General features: G+C 35.2%; 2 protein-coding genes and 2 long non-coding RNA genes across 12 annotated transcripts; 3 read left to right on the top strand and 1 right to left on the bottom strand.

Annotated features, from left to right (window-relative positions):
- Window positions 1-227: 227 nt before the first annotated feature.
- LOC146953459 (uncharacterized) lies at window positions 228-3,280 on the bottom strand. 4 transcript variants are annotated; one of them, XR_015010397.1, is made up of 6 exons: window positions 3,084-3,280; window positions 2,699-2,975; window positions 2,240-2,598; window positions 2,010-2,155; window positions 1,014-1,180; window positions 228-463 (listed from the first exon to the last, which is right to left on the bottom strand). It is a non-coding gene; the product is annotated as an uncharacterized LOC146953459 (long non-coding RNA). The 4 variants fall into 4 exon arrangements; XR_015010391.1 differs by having other exon boundaries at window positions 2,240-2,979; XR_015010390.1 differs by having other exon boundaries at window positions 2,240-2,975.
- Window positions 3,281-7,185: 3,905 nt separating this feature from the next.
- On the top strand, window positions 7,186-12,221 carry LOC146953458 (uncharacterized). 6 transcript variants are annotated; one of them, XR_015010415.1, is made up of 6 exons: window positions 7,197-7,636; window positions 7,720-7,835; window positions 8,743-10,225; window positions 10,317-10,423; window positions 10,580-10,824; window positions 11,896-12,221. It is a non-coding gene; the product is annotated as an uncharacterized LOC146953458 (long non-coding RNA). The 6 variants fall into 6 exon arrangements; XR_015010413.1 differs by having other exon boundaries at window positions 7,186-7,636; window positions 7,720-10,225; XR_015010406.1 differs by having other exon boundaries at window positions 7,192-7,835; window positions 8,370-10,225.
- Window positions 12,222-17,354: 5,133 nt separating this feature from the next.
- Window positions 17,355-17,840, top strand: LOC146953457 (uncharacterized). Its single transcript, XM_085741499.1, has 2 exons — window positions 17,355-17,556; window positions 17,626-17,840. The coding sequence occupies exons 1-2, from the start codon at window positions 17,355-17,357 to the stop codon at window positions 17,838-17,840; spliced, it is 417 nt and encodes a 138-aa protein (XP_085597625.1).
- Window positions 17,841-25,126: 7,286 nt separating this feature from the next.
- LOC146953456 (uncharacterized) lies at window positions 25,127-26,194 on the top strand. Its single transcript, XM_085741494.1, has one exon. The coding sequence runs from the start codon at window positions 25,127-25,129 to the stop codon at window positions 26,192-26,194; it is 1,068 nt and encodes a 355-aa protein (XP_085597620.1).
- The last annotated feature ends 875 nt before the right edge of the window (window positions 26,195-27,069 follow it).

The following is a 27,069-nucleotide window of genomic DNA, read 5'->3' as shown; positions in this document are numbered from 1 at the left end:
AATGGCAGTTTAATGCAAACCGCCATGTAGACCGCCAGAATACACGTTGATGAAAACGGCGGCTAGTTTGTTGCGTATAGCGGCAGTTTCAAACGCCATAATGTACAATAGTTCAGCAAAAAAAATTGCGGATAGTGGCAGTTTTAGCCGCCATAATTGTCATTTTATTTTTTTAAAAAAATATGCATAGTGGCAGTTTTAACCGCCGTAATGATCATTTAATTTATAAAAAAAAATTTACTATTACTAATAACAAATACTAGTACCACCAGTTTTAACATTTCACCAAAAATAACAATTACAAGTACTAATATAAATTATTTTTCATACATAGTGTAACATTCATAGTCCAACAAATTATTCTAGTGGCAATAAATTTGAGTTAGTGATGCTGCCAGTCCCTGTCTGTGTTCATCACGCACCATATAAATCTCACACCATAGCCTCACATAGAACCAAAATCCTGCATAATTAGAACAAATCAGCCTGCATGCTATAGCGAAGACGGAGAAAAAACCAAAGTAAAAACAATATAGAATGCTATGACACGTCCAACAACTAAATATTTATGTCTTTAATCTTTATCTTGTGCTATTGTCCTGAAGTAGGTAGGCACGTTGGTAGAGCTAACACTTCCAAAGCAGTTAAGAATGGCAAGGTTAGAAGCTACATGGAAGGATATAGTCAAGAAAGTAACCAAATAACAGCTCTTTTGGAATTGGAAAAGTTAGACTCTGAGATGATTCAGTCATTACACCAAACAGAATTAGATGAAATAATAATAACCATGTTTACAATTAGTTTCTTTTCCTAACTTTGCTATCTTCTAGCCATGAGAGAAAAAACATATTTACGTGTTCCACAAAATCATTATATGTGGGGACAAAAAGAACCTAGGCTGGTTGCAGGAAGTTCATAAAATCATTCACCACTTGTTGCCTTTCAAGTAGAAAACAACATTAATGATGGTTTTCATGTATATATCTAATTTGGTGAACAAAATTAATCAATACCTGGATATCAACAGGAAATCTGTTGACGGTATCTGATAAAGCAGCATCAAACATATCAAATGGACGCCCTTGGAAAAGTTCGTCCAATCTTGATTCCCACCTATCCATTGCTGTAATATGTGAAGCATTAGGGCCATCGACAAGTTCATCCGTCCTCCTACACCAAACTGAAAAAGCAGTAGTATTAGACACTAATTTCTGAAATTTAGAGGACTCATTCAAAACTTTGTATATTTGACATCTGATTAGGGAAATTGATTTTTATTTATGTTGGAGCAGTCATAATCAGCTTAGAAAATGAACTTAGTACATGATGGTATAGAGCATAACCAAATCGAATTGGCTACAAGTTAAATTCCAATTTAGTTATATTGGGTTTTTTCTCTCAGGAACTCTTCTAATGACTCCCGAAAGGCGAAGAGCTATTTGGGCGATATATGGTGGGCGATACATGGAAAGGGTAAACAAACATGCCACAAAATGCTGAAAATTTTGAGATATTCATTCAACTCACATAGCATAGTCTCGTCAAGAGTTACAAGCACTCAAAGTTAACATGCAGCAATCATACTAAAAAGTAAAACAAACAGGTTTGAAGGTAGAGAAAAAAAAATCAATCAATATTGTCTCTTGTTATAAAATAACTGGTATTTTAAGAGGGAAGTATTTCACTTGTAAATTTCAATAAGCATCTACTCCTTAAGTAACTCTATATATGTTATAATAAACAAAAAATTTCATACATGCCCTCTTTCCATGCAGATGGTGCCTTAACTTATAGACAGTGAGCCTAAAATAAAAGTAAAATGCAGACATTTATGCAGGCGAGGAAATCAGACATGGAACTGTATGAAAAATAATTATGGGATTCCTGATATCTCAAGAATAAATAAGCACATAAAAAGTGTGAGAATGCACATGATAATGATACCATTTTAGAATAGTGTAGGATGCTTTCAACATTGTGCAATTGTATGTGTGTGGGAGAGACCATACCTATGCTGTACTGTGATCCCAATCATAGAGCAATCAACTAACGAAGGAAAAACTGGCGAGGGGATAAACAACTGAGGACAGTAGCGAATACACCTTGAAGCCAACAAAAAACAATCATCTGCTATATCAGGCCGGGCTGTGAATTCCTGCAGCAAAAAGTGTGATAAGACATTCAAATACTATACATAGATCTGGAAGGAAGTGCTAAAGCAAACTCGCCACAATCACACCTGAATACTTGTGAGAAGGCGCGTTGTGTGCCGGAAAAGCGCCTCAATCAAAACAGATATGAAGGATATAGTTGTGAAAAGGCGCATTGTGTGCCGGAAAAGCGCCTCAATCAAAACAAGATCCGGCCAAAGAAACAAGAACATTCAATATAGTTGCAACTCTTACCACTAAATTAAAATCAAAACAGATATGACTATATCAAAATCACAAAACTTGTCCTAAACACCACATAATCACAAATCTATATTAAAATCAAGACACGATTAAGTATTTTGATAAATTCTCTTCAGTGAAACAAACGTGAATTACTTATAGCATCAAATATCACTTTCCATTCTTATCCACCGTCTTTGCCAACCTACTCGAAATTCAAAGAAAATAGCATAATACAACTCAAATCATCATTCAAATTTCATTAACCATAATTAAGAACAGTAACATTAGATAACAAAACTCACCAGCATAACAAATTTATTCCTATGACTTTCCTTATTGAACCTCTCTCAGAACTCAGACCAAAAATCAACAAAAATAAACAGGCAACTCAAATTATAATCAAATCGAACTTCACCACAACCAATTGGTTAGTAAAAGATAAATGATAACACTTATCATTCAAACAATTTTATCATCACTGAAACTTACATGAAAACAAAGAAAGCAGTCGAAGGTCTATCTGGATTGTTTGGGTCCTTAGCAGCTTTTTATGACAGATTCGTGCCAGCATTAAAGCCCCTGCCTTGAAGGTAAAAAAAAAAGTCAAATGAAAGAAAATCAAACACGCTATCACAAATTCAGATCTAACAAATAAATCGATGAAAATCATGAAACTGAATCCCTTACAATCAGAAGATAAAACTTCACCGGTAACCTCAGTAGAATTTGAATGATCAATTCGAGAGGAAGATACGGCAGCGGATTCGTCTTCTTCTCCGTTCGCTTTCGTCTTCTGCAACGGTCGTTTCTCTTCATTTCGGTAAACCCTATCTCACTCACTCACTACAGCGAGAACGGCGACTAAGAATGAATTACAAAGGGCTTCGAACTATTTCAGTAGAGTTTGCTTTTCATATCTAAGAGAGAATCGGTGAGGGAAAAGAGAAAGGGTTTTAATAGACAAAAATCGGCGGCGGGAGGTGGTTGGATCTGTGAACAGAGAAAGAGAGGTCAAGGGTTTCAGTTTGAGAGAACGGTGGAGAGGTTGATCGGTTGAGAGATGAAAGGGTTTGAGAGGTTGATCTTTTGAGAGATGATAGGGTTTGTGAGAAGGGGGAGTGAGAGTTGAGGGGTTTGTTCAGAGAGAGAAGAAATTGTCAATTTGGAGGGTTTATGAAAAATTTAGGGTAAAAACATTAATAATTAATAATAAAGAATAAATTCAAGAAAAAAACGAGGGAAGAAAAGAGAGGGATAATTTCACTAAAACAAGGGAAGAGGGAAAGTGAAATGTTAAAGTTTGAATACAAAAATAATTTTGAGAATACCGGCGGCTACAACTGCCAGAATGCCCATTATGAATTGTTAAATACAATTTTGTCTATAGGGGCGGGTAAAACTGCCGCAATGTACCGTGCATAGCGGCGTTTTTTAAAACTGCCACAATGTACTGTTTATAGTGGCGGTTTTTGGAACTGCCGTAATAGAACCGCCGCTATTTACCAGTTTTTTTGTAGTGACTATTGAAAACATGCCAGATCAAGCTGATGGAGATGTGAATGACAAAAAGCCTTGGTATTACAACATCAAACAATTCTTGCAGAATCGTGAATATCCACCTGGTGCTTCCAACAGAGATAAGAAGACCTTGAGACGATGGGCTAGTAAATTCTTTCTGGACGGAGAAATCCTATACAAGAGGAACTATGACATGGTCTTGTTAAGATGTGTTGATAAGCAAGAAGCCGAGAAATTGATGCATGATGTACATGATGGTACTTTTGGGACCCATGCTTCGGGCCACACTATGTCAAGGAAACTGTTAAGAGCCGGCTATTACTGGATAACTATGGAGCGTGATTGCCACAAACATGCTAAAAGATGTCACAAATGTCAAATTTATGCTGACAAGATTCATGTGCCTCCACACGCTCTCAATGTTATATCTTCCCCGTGGCCTTTCTCTATGTGGGGCATTGACATGATAGGAAGAATCGAACCAAAAGCTTCCAATGGACATCGTTTCATTCTAGTGGCAATTGACTATTTTACCAAGTGGGTTGAAGCTGCCTCCTATGCCAATGTGACCAAGCAAGTGGTTGTCAAGTTTATCAAGAATAACATCATCTGTCGATATGGTGTTCCCAACAAGATCATCACTGACAATGGTTCCAATCTGAACAATAGCATGATGCAAGCTTTATGTGAAGAATTCAAGATTGAACATCACAACTCTTCTCCTTATAGACCTCAGATGAATGGTGCAGTTGAGGCCGCTAACAAGAACATCAAGAAGATTGTTCAGAAGATGGTCACTACTTACAAAGACTGGCATGAAATGCTACCGTTTGCCTTGCATGGTTACCGTACTACAGTGCGCAGTTCAACCGGGGCAACCCCTTTCTCTCTTGTGTATGGTATGGAAGCAGTTCTCCCTCTGGAAGTGGAGATTCCATCTCTTCGAGTAATCATGGAAGCAAAATTGACTGAGGCTGAATGGTGTCAAAGTCGTTATGATCAATTGAATCTGATTGAAGAGAAACGTATGAATGCTATGACTCATGGACAGTTGTATCAAGTACGTATGAAGAATGCTTTTGACAAGAAAGTCCGACCTCGAGAATTCAAGGAAGGCGAACTTGTATTGAAAAGAAGGATAAGTCAGCAACCCGACCCAAGGGGCAAGTGGACACCTAACTATGAAGGTCCTTATGTTGTCAAGAAGGCTTTCTCTGGTGGTGCTTTGATTCTTACACACATGGATGGTGTTGAGCTTCCAAATCCTGTCAATGCCGATATAGTCAAGAAATACTTTGTCTAGAAAGAAAAGAACAGCGTGGTAGGTCGAAAACCCGAAAGGGCGGCCTAGGCAAAAATGCGCTTCCCGGTGGATCGAAAACCCGAAAGGGCGATCCAGGCAAAAGTTAGGGACAAAAAAAATGAATATAAAAAGCTCGCTGAGATTGTACGCAACTCAGGCAAGAATGAGCGCCTCGATGAGCCGAAAACCCGAAAGGGCGGTTCATGCAAAAATGAGGTTGACAATAAAAGACAAGTAACTATATCTGGCAAATCACCATCACCCCTTGGGGCATCTGCAACTGTCAATGATTGTCTTCATCAGAGGCTTCTGTACTTGTGAATTCAAAATTTCTATGAAATGTAGCGGTCATCGTGTTCAATGTATCACCAACCAATAAAATTACCATTTTCCAAGCTTTGTAAATCCGTGAAGTCATGCCTTTGGCTGACCCTCACTCTTCTACATCAATTTGAGCCTTTCTATTGTTTGAAACTCTATTTTTCTTTCTACTTTCAATGCTATATACAAAATATTTTCTTTCTATTTGATAATGTTAATGTCTGAAACAAACCTCTGTGAAAATTGAAAAATCCTTTTTCTGTCTATTTTGAAAGCAAACCTGAGCAACAGGGTACATTTCAATGAAACATGCATGAATGAATGAATGTCAATGCCTATTTCAATACATGTTACAAGCAGGTTACTCCCCAAGATGATCTGTGGTCAATGGCAAGAATGGAAAAAACAGAATGAAGTGAAAAAGTGGAAAAAAATACAAATGAAAAGCTCGCTAAGTTGAAAACCCGAAAGGGCGGCTTAGGCAAAAAATGAGCACCCCGCTGATTGACAACCTATGAAGGCAATTCAGGCAAAAATGGGGCAATAAAAAGAATTTTTACTCCCCGGTGAATCGAAAACCCGAAAGGGCGGTTCAGGCAAAAATGGGGTTTGAAAATGAAAATGAAAGAATGAAATAATTGAAGAGCATTGACCACAGATGCGAACATCCAATGTTCACCCAGCACTGACACGCCTAGCAATGGCGACCTGTATCCAAGAACCTTCCAAGGGTCCCTCCTCTACAAGTTTATTGCCCTCAGCCATGGATTCAATACGTCTCTCAACGACGGTCTCTCCAAAGAGGTTTTCCCCAGTGAATACGTCGTAGCACGAGCCACTACGTGCCCAATCTTCCAATGACTTGTCTGCCTTTGTGAAATTTCTCTGCCGGATTGCCAACCAATCATGCATTGCAAGCATTCATACATGCATAATCATGCATTTTATGTGCCCATACATCCAACAATCTTGCTATACCATGCATACATGTTGCATATCCAACTGTCAACTGTCAAATTCAATGCCAATTTCAATTTCAATTCCAAATGTCAAACGTCAAATTCGAAGCAATTTCCAATTTCAATGTCAAACTGTCAAATTCGAAGCGATTTCCAATCTCCAATCTCAATTCCAATTTCAATGACAATCTCCAATGACAATCTCCAATGTCAATGTCAATGTCAATCTCCAATGTCGATGTCAAATGTCAATGTCAAATGTCAATGACAAATGTCAATCTCCAATGTCAATGTTAATGTCAATGTCAATGTCAATGTCAACGTCAATTCCAATTCCAATGACGATATCCAATGTCAATGTCAATTTTCAATCCAATTTCAGTCCAATTTCAATGTCAATTGCAACTCTCCAATCCAATGTCAATGCCTATGTCTCAATCCAATTTCAATTTCCAATGTCTCTTTCAATTGCAACTCTCAATCCAATGTCTATGTCTATATCTATGTCTCTGTTCAATCTCAACTTTCAATCTCAACTTTCAATGTCAACTTTCAATGTCAACTTTCAATTCAAATCAATGTCAATTCTCTCTCAATTTGCTTTTGGGCCAACCAACACTACAACATTTTGGGTCTACCACAACGCCTATTTTTTCAAAGGTAAAAATACCGTTCTCGTAGAATACATTAGACAATGGATTTACATTTTTGTTGGCGCATAGTATTGAATTTTAAGATTATTTTTGTCACTTCAATAACCGTTTTCGTACACACAATGGAGTACGGTCTTCTATTAATTCAATTGGGTAACAACTATAAACCGTGTGTGCTGAGTATCTATTTTTTTTTTAACAAAAAAGATAAAAATAAAAATATAAATAAAACAAAAAGAAAAAAGTTTTTCAAATCTTGTTACGCTATTTTTTTTTAAGAAACTTGTTACACTAATTTGATTGTCAAACCCAAAATATTCATAAATCATCTCTAGATCCCACGATCCCACTAAATTTCAAAGCTTTTTTTTTTTTTAAGTTTGTTGTGTCCAAAATCGCAAGTCCCTAAACTCTAAACTAGTCATCTCCTTCCCCAAATCGTTTCCTCATATTTACAATCGGAGTCCTTCATCGCCTTCAGCAACCGTGAGTCCTTCAACACTCTAAACTCTTTCTACGAATGAGAGGAAAAACCCCTAACTCAATTTGTCGACCACCGTCTTTTTCAGATTGTGGCGTAGTAATTGAATATATCATCTTCACTTCTGCAATTTTACCCTGATTCACTTTGCTCTCGATCCCCGCTGCGGCAGTACATCTCACTGGTTTCACATCTCCGCCAAAGGTAATGTCATTGTTCTAATGCCTTGCTTTCTTTCTTTCACTTTGGCTTTTCACGATAAATCAAATGTTGACATGAAGTGTGATTTTTTGTCTTCTATTGCGTTGGTTTTGGTTTTGATTTTGCCGTTGTGCCTCATAGTATAATGCCTGTCTTCTGTTCGATAAAATGCTTCAACCAACCACTATTAACAATGCTTGTTTTCTGTTCGATAAAATGCTTCAACCAAATTTTATTTACTTCTTTAATCTTATTAATGTTATTCTGCACCTATGCTCATTAAAGTTGTTTGGATTCTGCACCTATTCTCAGTAATGTCATTATTATGTATGTTACTTTATGATTCAAATGTCTTTGATCATTCTCACTTTTGTCAAATATTCCCTGTTTTCTTATCAATTTATTTCATATTTCACAATAAGTTACGCTTGTTCAGATCAACATGTTTCATATTACTTGTTGTCTGGGTTCTGAATATGTGAAAAACCATTTTAGGCACCATATCTAAAAGTGTCTCATAGAATTTGTTTACATTAGGGCTACAAATCGGTTGTTAGGCAGATCAATAATGATTGTTGAGCCACTTTGATTTCAATAGCATACTTCTACATGGTAAGTTTTTATGACGATGCTTCTCTTGTTTTGTCGACCTTGGCCTCTTGTTCATTTTATTTGCTTATTTTGTAATGAACCTAATTCCAATAAAAATGTTATTGTTGAATTGAAGTAACTACATACGGTTAACAGTTTTTCAAGTGATGATATATTGCGGGCATATTAGTTAGGTTAACTGTATAAATACTTTCGTGTTTATTTATTGTTAATATTCTGATCTATGCTTCGTTTTAGATCAAATAATTTCACCATTTCAAATGATTTTACCCGCGTTTACTTCTTTGCATTGTTTCAGATCTTGAAGCTCTAGATTCGAATCACTGTCTTAAGCTACCGGATATGAATTCTCACTAAAATGTCGACAGATAAGTTTATGTTTCTTTGTTATTGATGGATTGATTGTCAAAGGATGGATTCTATCTTGTGGTTAAGAAAATAGAAACGTGCATAGGATTCATAGCCTTTTCTAATGTATATTGTAGCATGGTAATAGTTACATACTTATATCAATAGTTAAAAAAGAGCTTACACCCTGTTTCTATCTTCTTTAGTTTTTTTTCCTTTATGGTTTTGGGAGTTGAGAATATTTTAAAGAATATGAAGCTAATAACTTCTATATCAATATGAAGGCTTGATTTATAATATACCCTGTTTCTATCATCTAAGATACTTTAACACCTTGTGTTCCTCGTCCGTCTTCGAAGATCTTGAACCCACTGCCATCAATATTGTCAACTCTTCCACAATGAGTATCTTATTAGCGGCCAAGAATGCTTCCAAATTTCTCTTTATACTATGTATTTTCCTCCTTCTCTCCACACCTTCGTCGTTATGGTTTTTATGAGTTCTCTAATAACTCCTCTTTTCTTCACACCACTACTAATTTCTTCTTTCACTCAATTTCGGCGTGCTTTAACCTCAATTTTTGTGTGATAATTTTTTTTCTTCTAGGAATTGAGAAGTTATGATTTAGGGGTTTTTGATGATTGAAATGAGTATATATGAAATATCAAAGTAGGAAATAGTGAATATTTGGGGTTAGGGTTTCTTAATGATTGAAATGAGTACATATGAAAACTAAAGGTAGGAAATAGTGAATATTTGGGGTTAGGGTTTTTTGATGATTGAAATAAGTACATTTGAAAAATAAAGGTAGGAAATAGTGAATATTTGGGGTTTTGTGATTTTGATTAGGTTATATTGAGTTGTTTGTTTGGGATTTTAGTTCTGGATATGGTGATGTATGATAGGATGATCATGGTGAATGCTCTGAAGTTGGTTGTTAAGGTTATTCATAAAGCTTCATATGCTATATATAACTGAGGAATCCATGAAGAAACTTTTTAATGTGTACAATATTTATTCATGGGAATGATCCTTGTGTTCTTCCTTGCTAAAATCTCAATTTATTTTGTTTTAGTTTTCACTACCTCTACTTGATAATTGTCCTGCTATAATGGTCCTAAGGATGTTATTAATGAATTGGACATGATTGAAAACTTTCTCAAATGGGTTTAGCTATATTTTTGAAGATAGTAGCAAGTTAAAAAGATTATGCTTTTGAAGTTTAGTTTTTATTTTAGTTCATAGTTTATCTAAATTTTGTTTTTACTTTTTTATTTAATAATATTTTGTGATGCTAAATTTTTAGTTATGAAGGCATTTTTGGGATGATATTGCTCAAGGAAAAAAGGTGTTTATGCTTCTCAAATTGGGCTTGTCAGATTTGTCTTTGTTCCATTGACATTGTGGCGACTTCAGTGGTTTAAGTGATAGAGGTAGTGAGAACTAAAACAAGATAAAATTTGGCATTCTTCATTGTTTTCTTTTATTCCCTTCTTGTCTTATACTTAGTCCTATTTTATGCAGTCTTTAACCATGTAAGGTGGAATTTATTGTCTATTAAGTGATAGATGGAGAAGAAGATCCGGAACAAGTCCACTTGTGATTAAAGTGTTTAAAGGAGGCGTCAAAAGGTATGGACATCTTATGCCACTATATCCAATTGTCATAGGCAATTGAGCTTAGTATTTACTCTTGGAACATGCTTATGTATATTTCTGGTGATTTTCCATGTATGCTTGTAATTCTTTAAGTCAGTTCTTCATGCCTTTTTATACCCTGATATATAGGTTGAGCATCATTTACTAAATGGATAGATGAGATAAATTTGTCCAATAACACAAGTTGCAATCGGGATGAGTATCCTATGAAGCATGGATACAAATACAGACATCAGACATGAACACAAACCCAACACCAATAATAATTTGAGAAAATCGCATAATTCAGTGTAATTATGTGTCATTGTCCGACACCGACACATGTCCAACAATAGGACACGCCTAATCCAAAGGGTGTTCGTGATTCATAATTGGTACCCCTCTAAACTTTTCTTTTTTACTCTTGTTGCTTTCTTACACGTATTAATTAACATCTCTAAAGGGTTAAGTTATGAATCTATAAGTATAGATTCATAACTAGTACTATATATTGATAAAACATAGTTCCATACAGACAAAATGGAATCCCAATCCATTATGCCTTGTTATTTGGGTTGAAATAATCTGGTTTGTTAATCTCTAGCGTGAATCATGTTATGATATGAATACATGGGTTCTATGTATGTAAATTTCTTGACTAATTAAGTTGTAGGAATTTGTGTTTTTTTTTTTATGACTAGTTGTCTTTTTGATTGTTTCTCTTGTACAAGGCTTAATTGAAAGTGTCCAAGTGCCATTTGCACATAATATTAGTTTCCTCACCCCCCCCCCCCCCCCCCCCCCCCACACACACACACACACACGTCTGATTGGTGCTCTCTCACCCTCTCGTTTGCCCTTTTTCTTTGTTTTCTCATCTTTTAATTTTAGATTTGAGATGAAAATTGTGGTTTCACATAGCTTACTCCACGATTGCCCATCCAATTTACTTCTGTATCTTTGACTAGAATTTTATTAATTTTTATCTCTTTAAATTGTCATTGATTTATCTCCATTGGTTTCCTATTTTCCTTGGTTATATTGTTGAAATTTTTTTTTTTTTGGCTTTCGCACCGGTTTCTAACCCACCAAAGGTGGACGACTAATCCGGCTCATGCGACTGACCAAGCGTTGTTCCTCCTGAAAATCGAACCTATATTGTTGTATTTGTGTTATCTCACTGACTATATTGCCTTAATTATTTTGTTGCATTAGTGTTATCTCACAGACTATATTGCCTTATTTATTTTGTTGCATTAGTGTTTTCTCACTGTTTTTTTTATTCTTAGCAAGTTAGTCATCAATTTTGTAGCCTTCAATGAGGCTCGGCAAGTGTATATAACAAAAATATATAAGATTTTCATTTCTTTCCATTTGTTTTGATCTGTTAAAGTTTCTTATGATATAGAAACATAATAATCTTATGTACGCATTACTTATTGAACATTTTAATTTTATTCTTGAAGAATAATGATGATATTGACGAAGAATTTCAAGATGTGGAAGTACAAGACGAAGAGATATAAATGTTGGTGCTTAAGTATTTTTTTTCTTTCCTGATAGATATTTGTGGTGTCTTTGAAGATGTTATATTGATTGTGATCAATGATAATTGTCATATTATCTAAGGGTATTCATTTGAAATCCAAAAATTTTATTATGTATGTAATTTGTAATTTTGAAGATGTTATTTTCATTGTGATCAATGATGATTGACATCTATTTTGTTCTATGTAATTTTTAAATTTAGTATCATGTTACAATTTTATATGAATAGTATTTTCTTATGTTACTGTTCTTTTCAGACCTTATTTTTTTCTTTATTAATTCATTTATGAAATAATTTTTTTTAAAAAAAAGGGTTTTGCAACGCTTTTTGACTGTTGGAGTAGTTATGAAGAGAACTTTAGATACAGGTTTTCCAGAACGGTTCCCGAAATAGCAACGGTTAAAAGGGTAGCGACATCCCCTAGAAAACCGTTCCCAAAGGCTACCAATTGCTACACTTTTGTTATTCACTACGGCAAAATACCGTTGTTGTTTGGCTCTTCGAAAACCGTTTTCTTATGAATTCTAAAACTACGCTTTTACGTACTTCGTTGCTCTTTGTCATCAAAACCGTTGTCAAAAGATAAGACAACGCCTCAGTCTGCCACAGACGGTAAAGCGTTCTGGTAGGCTACGGCAACAGTTTTTTCGCATTTTGCTACGCTTATTTGCCGTTGCCGTAGGATGAATATGTTGTTGTGCAAAATGGTCATGTCTATTTCCAAATCAAGTCAATGACAATTTACCCTCAATTGGTATCCTGTTAAAACAGACTTTCAATTTGTATCACATCACTGGTCAAGTGCCAGGTTCGATCCCCAAAAAGAACCACTTGTACCTGCTTATATACCTACGCTTCCGGACAAACGACAAGTTCGATCTAAAAAGAACAGTTTGTACCTAGCTCATGCTTTGTTATCGGTCAGACGGCAAGTTCAATCTAAAGAACAGTTTGTACCCAGCTTATGCTTTGTTATCGGTCAAACGACAAGTTCGTTCTAAGAGAACAGTCTGCACTTTCCCACATGATGTGGTGATAATCCAACAAGCAAGTTCGATCCAAAGAAACAGCTTGTATCAATCCTTTTGTCTATGTCTCCGGCCAAACAGCCAGTTCAATCCAAAAGAACAGTTTGTGTCTGCCTATCTGTCTGTATCTTCAACCAAGTGTCAAGTTCGATCCAAAGAACAGCTCGTATCTGCCTATATGTCTATGTTTCCAGTCAAGTGTCAAGTTCAATCCCAAGAACAGCTTGCACCCATCTCTTGTTTTGTATTCCTTGGTCAAGTAGCTAGTTCGACCCAAAGAACAACTTGTACCCTTTTTCCTACCCCCTGGTTTGTCTACCCTATCAATGTCCACCGGAGTCCCCAGTGACATGACAGGTTCCATAGACTCCAGTTGTTTGTCTTGCATTCATAATCAAAGTATTGCATGGCATTCATATTTTTGAAACCCTGAAAGCGTATTTTTATGTCCAAAAACAGTGCAAATGTTAGTATTTAAGTATCTTCGTCCCGTCAACTCTAAGACTTCGTCTCTTGACTCTCCGGACAAAGAAACTTAAATAGGGGCAGCTGTTATACCCTAATTTTGGACCTAAAAATACTAATCAATTTATTTGATATGCCTTTGATCAATTGCATCTTTCTCTGCATTTTATTTCAATGTTATTTGCAAAATCACATAGAAGGGTATTTTAGTCATTTCCTGCATTCAACTCATTTTAATCTTTGAAAATTGTTTAAGTCTTTTAAATTGGTTTGTATAAGTCCTTGTTTCAACCTCATGTTAAAATACATTTCAGAAAACATCAGTTGAGTCATTTTTAGTCAGTTTAGCCCCTAGGGGCATTTTAGTCATTTCAAGTGTCAAGTCACTGTTTAAATCCTAAAAAAAAAAAAAAAAACTGTCTCTGAGTCTTTTAATTTTGCTTGTATGAGTCTGTGATTCAATCTCTGTCAAAAATCCATTTTTTTAACTGCATCTGAGTCTTTTTTAGTCGTTTTGAGCCCCAGGGGCATTTTGGTCATTTCACACGAAATTTCGGCAGAGAGGTACTTTAAAGTACCTCATTTAAGCCATTGGTTCGTTTTAGTCCGTTTTGTCAATTTTAATCGTTCCACTTTACGTTCAGTCAAATTATCATTTTTTATTTTCAATTTTATTTTTAGTTTTTTTTTTCTAAGTCCAAAGTGTCCAATATTGCATTTCAATCCCTTAAGTCACCTTATTTTCTTTTTAGGTCCTTTTCTTTATTCGTTTTTTAAGTCAAACTTTTTAAATCTTTTGGTCAATTACACTTTAGTCCAGATTTCTTAACAATTTTGCAGGATGGTCCCTCAAAGTCCAGAAATTGCACAAAGGTCCTTAAAGCAAATTTTCAGTCCAGTTCGAATTAGTTACAAGTCCAGAACAGGTGACAAGTTTTCATTGGCCACCGAGGCCACTTGGCAGCCTATAAAAGGAGCCAATTCATCAATGCAGTAACAGAAGCAATCACAAAGTGCCAACTCAATAAACACGTTTCCCTTATTCTCTCTCTTCTCTCCAGAATCAAAATCCTAACTAACTCCAGAAATTTCCAAGAACATGAAGAACACGTAAACCCTAACCGATTCCAGAACTTCAAAATTCATCAAGATTCATAGCAATTTCAACAATACAAGGTGTAATTCAGCAATCATTGTGCAAAATCAGTTCAAATTAACATGAATTCTCAGAGATTCATCATGAATCTTCATCATTGAATTCATACCTTCGCAATCCAAGCACAACGTGCGATCACGAGGGATTTTGTGAGACAAGAAGAAGAGGAATCGAAGTGAGCTTCAAATCAGTGAAGAAAAAGAAGGGAATACCGATTTATTTTCGGTTTCCAACTCACCAGAAAGCTTTCACAAGGATCTTTGTTCGAATCTCCATTTTAATCCAGGTATATTCACAAGAATCCTCTCGTTTACACTTTAAATCATCATCGAAGATTCCAGATTGAAAACAAACGGTGAATCGAAGTGAAAACTTCGAAGAAATCAAAAAAATTCGAAACGAAACCCTAATTTGAAAAAATCATGGAGATTCACCGTTCGTTTTTCAAGTACGAGTTCAATTTCGTAACCAGAGAAGAAAATAGAGCATGTTAGGGTTTCGTTTCATGAATTTCGAAAACATGAAAAACCGAATGATTCAATCCTAGATCTGCTCCGATCTGAATTTGTTTTCAAGAAAACGTTTCCAAAATCATGAAGAGGAGAGAAAGAGCTTTAAGAAGATGTACTTAGTTCTCAGATCGGAGAAGGTTGAAACTCCGACGCGGCGGCGCCACCGTGGGCCACCACGTCGGAGAAGGAAGGTCTCATCGGAGAAGAGAGAGTCATTTGCAGACTCTCTCTCTCTAGGTTTTGTCTTAGAGAGAGAAGGAAGAGGGGGAAGTGAATTGGACCGGCCTCTGTATGGTTATATAGAGGGCCTGAACCGGTCTGGTTCATCCCTGGTTCACTCCCTCTTCATCTTAACCGTTGGATTTAGGGTTTGATCCAGTTGGATCAATCCAACAGCTGTGATCCTCTCCCCTGTTATCACGTGTATGCGCGCCCATGCCTTATCATGCTCCCCTGCGTCCTGGTGCTTTGGATCTAGGGTTTTGGCTTCCTGGATCTATCCAACGCCCCTGATGCGTTTGGATGATCCAAGATCCATTCCCCTTTGGGCCTGGACCTCCTGCCTTTGCAGATTTTCTTTTTTTTCTTGTTTTTTTGCTATTTTTCACGCTCTTTGTGATCTTTGTACCCCTGGCATACCTGAAATATTTTAGAGAATCCTAGGAAAATTTATAGAACCTTTTTGATATTTTTTTGTGATGTTTTGTGTTGATTTTATACTGAAGAGACTTGTCAAAATTTTTGAAATGGTTTCTAGTGTTATTTTTTTGAATATTATGTTAAAATTGGCAAAAATTGGCTTAGTTTTTGTTTCTAATTCATGATATACACTTGTGATGCATGATATGTGTTTCCATGAACCATTAGCCACTGTTTGCACATGATTTTGATGCTTGTGTGTGAAATTTAGTTAGTTGCTTAGCTTACAAGTTAGTTGTGTAAATAAATAATGTAAATATGCTTAAAATTTGTTTAAAATGCTAAGTGAATCATGTTGCCTTAATTCCCATTCCAAGACTTGTTTCTAAACCCTCAAAATGCTTTGGAATGTGGGGATTATAGGTCACATGGTCCTTGCATTCTATGAATAAATTTTAGCCATGTTTGCACTCATTTTCTATCCTTTATATTCTAGTACTTCTCTTACTTCATTTCCTTTTGATATTGTCATGTACTACTAACTCCTTTCATTTCATGTTTCACCATTTCATAAGCATCTCCCTTTCATCCCATATTCATCTCTATTTCCTTTCTTGCAACTTAATTTGTACCAAAGTTAGAATGTAAACACCTAGGAGTTTTGTAATATTTTTCCTTTATGCACTTTTAATTTTCTTGGCAAAGAGGCCATAGAATGTATCTAGGGTATGATGTAAAGGACAATGGACTCTAATGATGTACACCGACACAAGCACCGACACATGCACACACATCACTATATAGTTAGAATATGCATGTTTAGATGTATGTTTAGGATTGTATGTTTAGATGAATGCCTAGGACTTATACTTAGAAAAAACCAATTTTTCAAACAAATGTGAACAACTTCACTCAAGCATTTTTCACAAATAAACCTTGGGGTCAAAACCCCATTGAATTTTCCTTTTATTTTCTTAATCAAATTTCAACAAATTTTAATCATACTTTGACTTGTTTTTGCAAATAACTAATCAAACCCCACTTTTTTCTAAATCTCGTGCCCTTGAGGCCTCTTTCTATTCTTCAAATTCCATTTTCAAACTTAAAATCAACCAACAAAAACAAAAACATTTTTTGGAAGAGAACTACGGTGGATTTGATCCCTTAAACGGGTACGTAGGCAAGGAACAAAATTCCTTCAATTCAACTAAAATAAAAATCCAAAAACATTCTTCTCCCTCCAATTCTTCACTTAGAAAATTTTTAGGTGTAAATAACATTTCAAAATAGCATTTAAAAATAAAGCGCGCGCGTAGAAATTAAAGACGGTTCCTATAGGTTACTATAGTCGTTATGGGTGCCTAACACCTTCCCGTAGCGAAAACAACTCCCGGACCTCGATTCTCAAGGGTTTTGCTTACTTTTTCCCTTCCCAAGAAAAAATAAGATATCACCGGTTTAAAAGGTTCAAACGTAATCAATGTTTGACACCCGAAAACCAAGATAAAACAGTGTGGTGTTGGGACCAGAAATTGTCCAACAGACTACCGAGAAGGTGAAACTAATTAGAGAAAAGATGAAAGAGTCGCAAGATAGGCAGAAGAGTTATCATGATAAGCGCTGGAAGGATCTTGAGTTCCGAGAAGGAGACCATGTGTTTTTGAGGGTCACTCCTGTGACAGGTGTTGGACGTGCATTGAAGTCAAAGAAGTTGGCTCCGAGGTTTATTGGCCCGTATCAAATTTCAGAAAGGATTGGAACAGTTGCTTATAGAGTGGGTTTGCCACCACATCTTTTGAACTTGCATGATGTGTTTCATGTGCCGCAACTTCGGAAGTACGTGACAGATCCATCCCATGTGATTCCAAGAGATGATGTGCAGGTAAGGGATAACCTTACGGTCGAGACCTTACCAATGAGGATAGAAGGTCGTGAAGTGAAGAGGCTTAGAGGCAAGGAAATACCTCTTGTGAAAGTCGTTTGGGAAGGAGCAGCTGGTGAAAGTTTGACGTGGGAGTTGGAGAGCAAGATGCGGGAGTCTTACCCAGAGTTGTTTGAATAAGGTACATTTACGAGGACGTAAATATTCTAAGTGGGGGAGAGTTGTAACGCCCACTTTTTATTATCTATTAATTAATTGATTTATTGCATTTTAGTGGATATTATATGATTTTTTTATATATATTTAGTTGATTATATGAATTATTATTATTATTAAGTGGGGGAGGAATATTATTATTAGAAATAAATACTAATTAGGGAGGAGAGTAGTTTTTAATGAGAAGAGCAATTAGGGAAAGAATTAAAAGTCAGTAAGAGGGAAAGAATAACATAACGCGTTTTTGGAGAAAAGAAGAGAAAAGAGGAGAACTCAGAGAGAACCCTAGGAACGAAGAACGCGGCTGTTGGATTTCAGAAAAACAAATTAAGGTAAGGGTGAGACTAACTCTCATTATTATCAAGTTTTGATTCATGAAGTTTAATCAATTGAGGTAGTTTTAGGGATTTGGGAATTAGGGTTAAAATTATTAGAATCAGAAGATTTTAAGTGAACGTTGTGTAATTTGATGTAGGAAGATGTCAATTAGTCATAGAAAACGTTTAGATGTTGATTCCTGATGATTTAGGAGCTTGAGTAGTAGAATTTTGGGTGCTGAGTGAGAGAGCAGAGCTGCGACAGAACCCTGTTCTGTCATCGCTCGCAACTGCGAGTGAACTCCCCGCTCGCCACTGCGAGTGACCTTGCTCGCCATTGCGAGTAGTCCCTGAACTCGCCACAACGAGTGACCTTGCTCGCCATTGTGAGTAAACCCCCGAGCTCGCCATTGCGAGTAGTATAGCTCGCCACTGCGAGTTAGTGCAGTACAGACCTGCTGTTTGCGAAATGTTGTCCTTTCGCCTGTTTCCTTGATGAGTTAGTTCCTGATGTTTATATTAATGATGAAGCTGTTAAATATGATGTTCCAGTAATGTTGTTTTGATGTAATGAGTCCTTGTGAATAATTGTTAATGAATTAACATTGAAGATGAAGTTGTTGCATTAGGGTTATGTCGTTGCATAGTCAGAGATGGGGGCTTAATGCCTGACAGGTCCTTTATGACCTTATAGATGGGGGCTTAATGCCCGACAGGTCCAAATATGACCTTAGAGATGGGGGCTTAATGCCCTGGTGGTACCACATGCGTGTTGAAGTTGTCTAAGATGTTGTTGTTAAGAAGAAGAGTCGTTGTTGCATTGTAGAGTCGTCATAATATAATATAAATGATGATTGCTGAGATGTTGTTGTTGTTTTGTTAATGTTATTGCTGTCCTGACATTAATAAATGAAGTAAATGATGAATATAAATATGTTGTTGATGTTTATGATGTTGTTGGTCGCTTTAGCTTTATTAAATGATGGTAAGTGAAAACGGGGTGTTACAGCTAGCATAGTTTTAAAAACCGGCTCGGTCGTCAACTCGGTAAGGGTATTGGGTCACTGGGTTATTGGTCGAACCACTGAGTCATTGGTCGAACCGCATGATAAAACCGGATTAAATCGGATGACTCGGTTAAATAACTCGGTCTCTATATTGATTTTGTATAGGTATTAAACATGATTAAATCGGATGACTCGGTGACTAATAGTCCAAATTTTCTAAATTCCTTACAAATTTTCAATTTTCTAAATTATATTTTGCTCACTTCATTTCATCAATTTTTTCCGTGATTCATTTCCCTTTTAAAATTCCAATTTTATCTTTAATTTAAAATTAATAACAAGATTTTTTTACAAAAAAGTTAATAACAATATTATGCTAAAAAAAATTTAGAAAAAAAACTAAGTTATTCCAATTTAGCATGCTACTACTACTATCTACAATAAAAACGTAAAAACAAAATCTTCCATATATCCATTAAGGCAGCCCATTGTAAAAGGCCCAATTTTTCTTTAATTTCAACCCTAGTCTCTCTCATCTTTTAGTAGTCCATCTTTTTTCCTGCTATTCTTCACGCCGCCGCACTATACATACATACAGATTCAATGAAGAACAATTTTTTTCATCTCTTCTTCAAGTTGCACATAATCTATTTATAGTTGTTTGAGTGCTTTGAAGTTTAAATGAACAATGCTGCGAATTAGTATCAAAGATGCCGAACAGTCCTTCTTCTCTTTTTTTTTTCTCGCCGGAACAGTCCTTCTTCTCTTCTTCTCCATTGGTTTTTGCCTTTTTTTTATCAATCATTGACCCGGTCCGGTTCGACGAAACCGCCGAGTCACCGGTTTTTACACGGTTCGTCCGAGTCACACCGGTTTTCGCCGGTTTAAGTGCATGACCGATCCGAATGACAACTCGAACCGGTTACTCTCCCGGTTCACGGTCGGACCGGTTCGACCGGCCGGTCCGGTCCGGTTTTGAAAACTATGACAGCTAGCGCCCCCTCCTGTGCGCCTGGGCGGTTGTGAGTGTGTCCGATGTTGAAAATGTTTGTTTCTTCACCTTTTAAGGTGTTTGCTTATATGTAAGATGTCTTGGAACTTGGGAACATAATGTCTCCCCTCTGTAAAGTCTCTTGATGCCTCTTGAATCTTCATTCTTCATCTTCCCATGTACTTCACAAATCATTGGATGTCTTTCCTTGCCGATATGCATGATTTCTTCGTGAATTACATCAAAAACATCCTAAAATAGCTATGTTTCGGGAAGAACATAATTACAGACTCAAACATAGAAAACATTACAAATGTCCCAAAGTCATAGGCAATTGCTCTAATACTCCTCTGTTTGCTGGTAAAACCTGCTGAAAATGGCTGAAAAACATGCTAAGAATAATGTAAGTTGATCTGTCATCACAACCTCAAAATTAAAATTGTTGCTTGTCTTCAAGTAACGTATGAGAAATACATTTTATTCTTTGCATTTTTTTCAGGAAAAACATACCTTTCTGGAGTTGTGCTCACATCATCATTCATCACACCTACAACTTTGACTAACTTACCTCGTCACACTCAAGCAGGATAGACTTGGAGAAGATAACTCATACACTCAACCACATTCTTTTCCATGATACATGCATGTATCTCCTAAAGCCAGTAGGGCTGGTCACGATATTTGCCCACTCCAGTCGTCACATGAATGTACCTTGCTTTAAATTTGAGACAATTCTAAACAGACAGTTAAGATCGAATAATTTACACACTTTGAGGTCTTTCTGGGTTATAATGTGGCTTAGGTAAGGGTGGATATATTTGGGAAAGTAGGCTATCAAAAGAACTTGGAGTTAGATCATCAACCTAAGGATTCCTACTAAACATTTATGAACTGCCAATCTTCCTTCCTTGAATCAGACAAGATGGGTACTAAAGTAGAACTATTTATCTTTTTCTTTCAACATAAATATATTTTTCTGAAGAGACAATTTTTTTGTTGATATTTTTGGCTCTTGATTTTTTTCAATTTTTCTCTGTTTTTTTTTTTTTTTAGATCCATGATAATCTACATTTTTTATTTTTTTTTCTTTTTGATAAATAAGTTCTACTAGTAACCCACTCCAAACTTAAAATGTTGCTAATTCCAAAGAGCAACCCCAAACTTAGCTTCAAACCATACCAGGTCATATTAATTATCTATCTAATTCAAAGAGAAATCAAACAGATTGTATTTAAGGTTCAAGACTATGACATGATTTGTCACTTAGTAACAACAAAAGAAATTATTGCTGGAGGCTCAAAGGGATTTTACAAAGGATAATAAGAATATAAAAGGGGTGTTTTGAAAGGCTCAAGGTACCAAAGAAAAAATTGCCTCGTGTATAATATAACTTAACTGATCGTCCGTAAAGAACGACCATAAATTTGAGCAAAAATAACATTCATATGGAACACTCATGATAGAAAGAATTATAGTAATAAAATGGATGGAAATATTTGGCTCAAAATCTCACCGGTTATGCTACTCAGAAAAGAGATGGTGATTATATGAGTACCTTCAGTAGTAAGCCCCAAAAGTTATCGTGCTCTTGAATGTAAGGGTAAAATAGTCTCTGATGTAAACATTTTGAAATAACTTTCTAAGACTGAAACAAATTAAAGCATAAAAGGGAATGTTATAAATGTAATTCAAAGAAATAAAATAAATAATAAAAATGAGGATTAGCAACAATAAAAGAAAGGAAATTGTTAAGAAAGGAAATCTGATCTTAGTTTATTGAAAAGGAAAAATGCGGAAAATAAACTTATGGGTTACATCCCATTCAATGCTTCGTTTGAGTCATTAGCTTGACGAAATAGGTTGCCTCCTATTCAACGCTTCATTTAACGTCTATTAGCTCACCGCCTCAACGGTTGTTAGGGTGGCTTGTATGACAGAAAGAACACATTATCCTTCCTTTTCCTCTTGTTAGGAAGGATGTCTATAAATTTGGCATAGAGAGGTAAGTGTTCGCATGCTCCCATCAGAATTGATGCTCTTCGTTCTTCTAGAACAACGAGACTCTTTCTGCCAATGAACTTTATTTTGTGTCTCTGATGTCACGGAGGTCTGGTCTGCTTCCACCACTGCATCCTCTATTGCTTCTAATGGATCTTTAGTTGAGATATTTGATGGTTTTACCTTAATTCTTTCGATCTTTCTTGTCAGCAATGATGGAATGCTTTCACCCTGACCAAACTGTGCTTCTTTAATGAACCATCCTTGAAATATTGTATTACAGCTTCCGTTTAGTAATATCGATTCTTCCTTTCGTAACCCCTTCTTCTTTGACAGGATCTCTTTCATAAAATTTGCATAGATGGACATTTTCTTCAATGCTTTAACAAAAGAGATGTTTACTTGTAGATTCTTAAGCGATTCAATGAATCCCTGAAATTCTTCCTCTTATTCCTTACTATGAGGTTTTTTTTTTCTAATGTCAGGATAAGACAATCTAGTTCAGCTTGGGGGGTCCTTTAGGTTTTCTTCTTTGGCCCTTGTTTCCCTTCGACTCGTTCCTACATCAGGATCTTGTTCTCTAAGTGGTTCCTTCGGCTAAATTGTGTTTTTCTCTTCATCTCTTGATTCCTCCTCATTTTTAGTTAAGGGAAGCTTTTCCTTTATTCTCTTCTTCTTAACCTCTAAAGGAACCAACACCTTTTTGCTTCTTAATTCTACTGTCATCCCATTATGACAAGTTTCCTTTTTTGCATTCGATAAGTACTTTTGTGTTACTCCACACATTGTGCCTAACCACGTGATCCTTTGCTGGTTTGCATGGTTTGCTTCTCTGTAATTTTTTGCAAGCCAACAAACGTTTTGCTATGTGGTGTGCATGAACGATATGAAAGCATTTTATGCAAAAATGCATCGCGTCCAGTAGTTAATAAGAATTGGTTGGGGTGCTATAATATACGCGTAATTTGAAATTCTTCTTATTTTTGACCCTATAATATACGCGTGGTCCAAAAAATGATATAGTGATTGATTTTTTTCATTATTTTTTTCATGCATCTTTAGAATGTTAAAACATGGTTTTACAAAAAAAAAAGTAGATTTTCCCGACTGAGGACGAATTTATTATGAATTTTATTCCCCATAATAATGAATTTCTTAAACAATTCATAATTAATTTGTATCTCGTTTAAAATTTACAATTCATAATTAATTTGTAACTCATTTAAAAATGTGAATATATGCCTTGACAGGAATACATTGGTTTTGATGATTGACAAAAGAAGTCCTAGAAGAACAACGATTCAAAAAGCGAAAAAGAAATTCAACCTATCAAGTCTTGATTTTTATATTATTTTATTTGTATTAGGACTTTTGTATAAGTGGTTAGAAAGCTCTCATGAAAATAAATCACACACTTCACAATAATTTTTATCCCGAGAGTTTTTACATAATTTTTTTTTGCATGAATAGTAGAAAATTGCATAAATAATTTTGGCATATGAGAATAATATCTTTGTTATAAATATTAATAGTGGATGTCCAAATAGCAAATTGGTTAATGGGTCATTCCACTAGGTTATTGGGCTTAGTTCATATGCTACTCTATTTCCCTATAAATAGAGCTCATTGTAACATTCATAAATATATTAGTGAATAAGAATACTTCACCTTATTCTCTCTTCTTCTCCTTCTCTCTACTTCTGTCTCTATTTACTTATATTCATAAAACGTTATCAGCACGCTCTAATCAACTAAGAAGGTACATAACTCTTCTTAATCTATTATAGTAGATTGTAATTTTGTATCGTCGATGATTATAGGCTATTGTTGTAATTCCATCAATTTGGAATCAATGCCTTATAGATACACTTTATCGTTATTATGCAAATTATATACTGTTTGTTTATTTTTTAATTAAAAAATTCAAGCATCCCTGAAGGATTGCATAAAAGATTGATCATATCTATAATATAGTTACTGAAGAACTATATTCAAAAAGAAACGCATCCCTAAAGGATTGCTTAAAAACTCAAACTGTTTTCCAATGAATTCCTGATGAATTCAAAGGTGCTGCATCCCTGAAGGATTGCTTAAAAACTCAAATTGTTATCCAATAAATTCCTGATGAATTCAAAGATGTTGCATCCCTGAAGGATTGCTTAAAAAACACAATTTTTACTGAATTCCAGATGAATTCAACAAAGATACGTCCCTGAAGGATTGTAAAAATGAATTAATTATATTTATTATATTTTTGATCAAGATAAAATTTATTATATAGTTCCAGAAGAACTCAAAAAGAATTCAGTAAGTATTTTAATATCCCTGAAGGATTGCAAAACTAACACAATTTTCATTATTTTTTTTTTTATCGTAAATTTGCTCTATTTTAGTATGATCATCTTTAGTGTTTATTTTAATATTTGTGATGAATAATATCTTAATGTGCAAGAATAGTGACAAATTTTTTTAATATGAATTTTATTGTATTTTAATATTGTAATCAATAGTATTTTAATATGCATGAATAATTACCATATTAAAACATTATGTCATTATGGTTAGCATTATATCATTATGGTCACATGAGTATTAACATATGAAACAAAACCATGAATATTTTAAATTTTAAAAGTTAATTTATTAATTTACTTATGTTTACGCATGTCTATCCCAAGGAACAAATTAAGTTCTTAATGCTTCATAATAATAGTGATATTGTTACTTAATGATTTTCCCTTTTACTATTATTCTTCCATTAAAACTTCATTAGTATGAAACAAACTTATTGCGAAACAATTTTTTTTAGGGAATGCAACCTTAAGGTATATATTACGAAACAAATTTCACTTTTATTATTAAGTTTTCACTTAAAATATTTATTAGTTGTATTTTATCTAACTTGATTAATCTTATAATTTGATGATAGTAGTAAGAATGTCAAATCTCTCAAAACTCCACTTTGAGGCCCTTAACATTTCTGGAGACAACTATTTGACTTGGGCCGTAGATGCTGAAATGTTCTTAGCTGCTGAAGGAAATGGAGATGCCATAAAAGAAGGAAATATGGCATCCGAGCAACAAAAAGCAAAAGCATTGATATTCCTTCGTCATCATATTAATGAAGCACTTAAGAATGAATACCTCACTGTGAAAGATCCACTTGTGCTCTGGAATAAACTAAAAGAAAGATATGAGCACTTGAAAGCCATTATCCTCCCAAAAGCTAGGTATGATTGGATGCACTTGCGCTTACAGGACTTTAAATCTGTAACTGCCTATAATTCTGAAGTATACAAAATTACTTCTCAATTAGAATTGTGTGGTGAAAAGGTAACAGATGCGGATCTGTTAGAGAAAACATTTTCAACCTTTCATGCATCCAATATGCTCCTGCAGCAGCAATACCGTGAAAAGGGGTTTCAAAAATACTCTGAATTAATTTCTTGTCTTCTGGTTGCTGAACAGAATAATGAGCTATTAATGAAAAATCATGAAGCTCGCCCTGCTGGTGTAGCTCCATTCCCTGAAGTGAATGCATCACAACACAATCACTTTGGAAAAGCTCGTTGTCGTGGACGCGGTCGTGGTCGCGGTCGAGGTCATGGCAATGTCCATGGTCGCGGTCGTGGTCATGCCCACAATCCTAATGGAAATTTCAAAAACCCATTTTTCCACCAGAAGTGGAAAAATAATGAAAAGAATGAAAAGGAAAAAGGTGGACAAAGTAGCAAAACAAATGAAAATCTCTGCTATCGATGTGGGGGCAAAGGTCATTGGTCTCGTACATGTCGTACTCCAAAGCATTTGGTTGACCTTTATCAGCAATCACTGAAAAACAAAGAAAAAAAGGTTGAAACTCATTATGCTTATAATGATGGTGATGATGCTGATTATGATATTTATGGTGACATGGATACTACTCCTTTGGATATTGGTGATTTCTTTGAAGATCCAAATGGAAAAATTGATCACCTTATTGGAGATGGAACCGTGAAGAAGTAGTTTTTTTTATGATAGTAATAAAGTCTTATGTTTTAGTGTGTTTTGAATTTCTCCATGTTAAGTGTGTTTTTGAATTTCTCAATTTTATTGACAATGTCATTTTATGATAATAAAAGTTATTTCCTCGTCGTTTAAATAATTACTTATCATTCTTATTCTTCTTGTTTATGTATTTTTTATTTTGTTTCTATTTTTATAGAATGAGTAGCTATGGAGAAATGTGTCTCGCTGATAGTGCAACTACCCACACAATTCTCGAAGATAAAAAATATTTTTCTTACCTATTAAAAGGAGAATCGAACGTTAATACCATATCTGGTACTACTAAGATAATTGAAGGCTCTGGAAGAGCTAATATATCATTATGTGGAGGGACAAAATTATATATTAAGAATGCGTTGTACTCACCTAAGTCCCATAGAAATTTATTAAGTTTCAAAGATATTCGCCTAAACGGATACCATCTCGAAACAAGAAACGAAGAAAGTGTTGAATATCTTTGCATTACAAAACATGACTTAGATAAAACATGTGTATTGGAAAAACTACCTGCTTTTTCCTCTGGATTGTACTACACTTACATTAGTACAATTGAAGCAAATGTAATTGTAAACCAGAAGTTTACAAATCATGATAACTTTGTGGTTTGGCATGAACGGTTGGGCCATCCCGGATCTATAATGATGCGAAAAATAATTGAAAATTCATGTGGTCATCAATTGAAGAGCCGGGAGATTCTTCAATCTAATAAATTTTCATGCACTTCTTGTTCACAAGGGAAGTTAATAACTCGACCATCACCAACAAAAATTGGAAATGAATCTCTAAATTTTTTAGAACGTATACATGGTGATATTTGTGGGCCAATACACCCA

This window comes from Medicago sativa, chromosome 1, assembly GCF_051527215.1.
Source record: "Medicago sativa cultivar Bolivia chromosome 1, Bolivia_mono, whole genome shotgun sequence".
Taxonomy (NCBI): Eukaryota; Viridiplantae; Streptophyta; class Magnoliopsida; order Fabales; family Fabaceae; genus Medicago; species Medicago sativa.
This window is presented reverse-complemented; position numbering and strand designations above follow the sequence as displayed.

Coding starts and splice junctions, on each gene's coding strand:
- LOC146953457 (XM_085741499.1), top strand. CDS start 17,355: ATGAAAGAGTCGCAAGATAGGCAGAAGAGTTATCATGATAAGCGCTGG. Junction 17,557..17,625: donor AACAGTTGCTTATAGAGTGG/GTTTGCCACCAC, acceptor AGTACGTGACAG/ATCCATCCCATGTGATTCCA.
- LOC146953456 (XM_085741494.1), top strand. CDS start 25,127: ATGTCAAATCTCTCAAAACTCCACTTTGAGGCCCTTAACATTTCTGGA.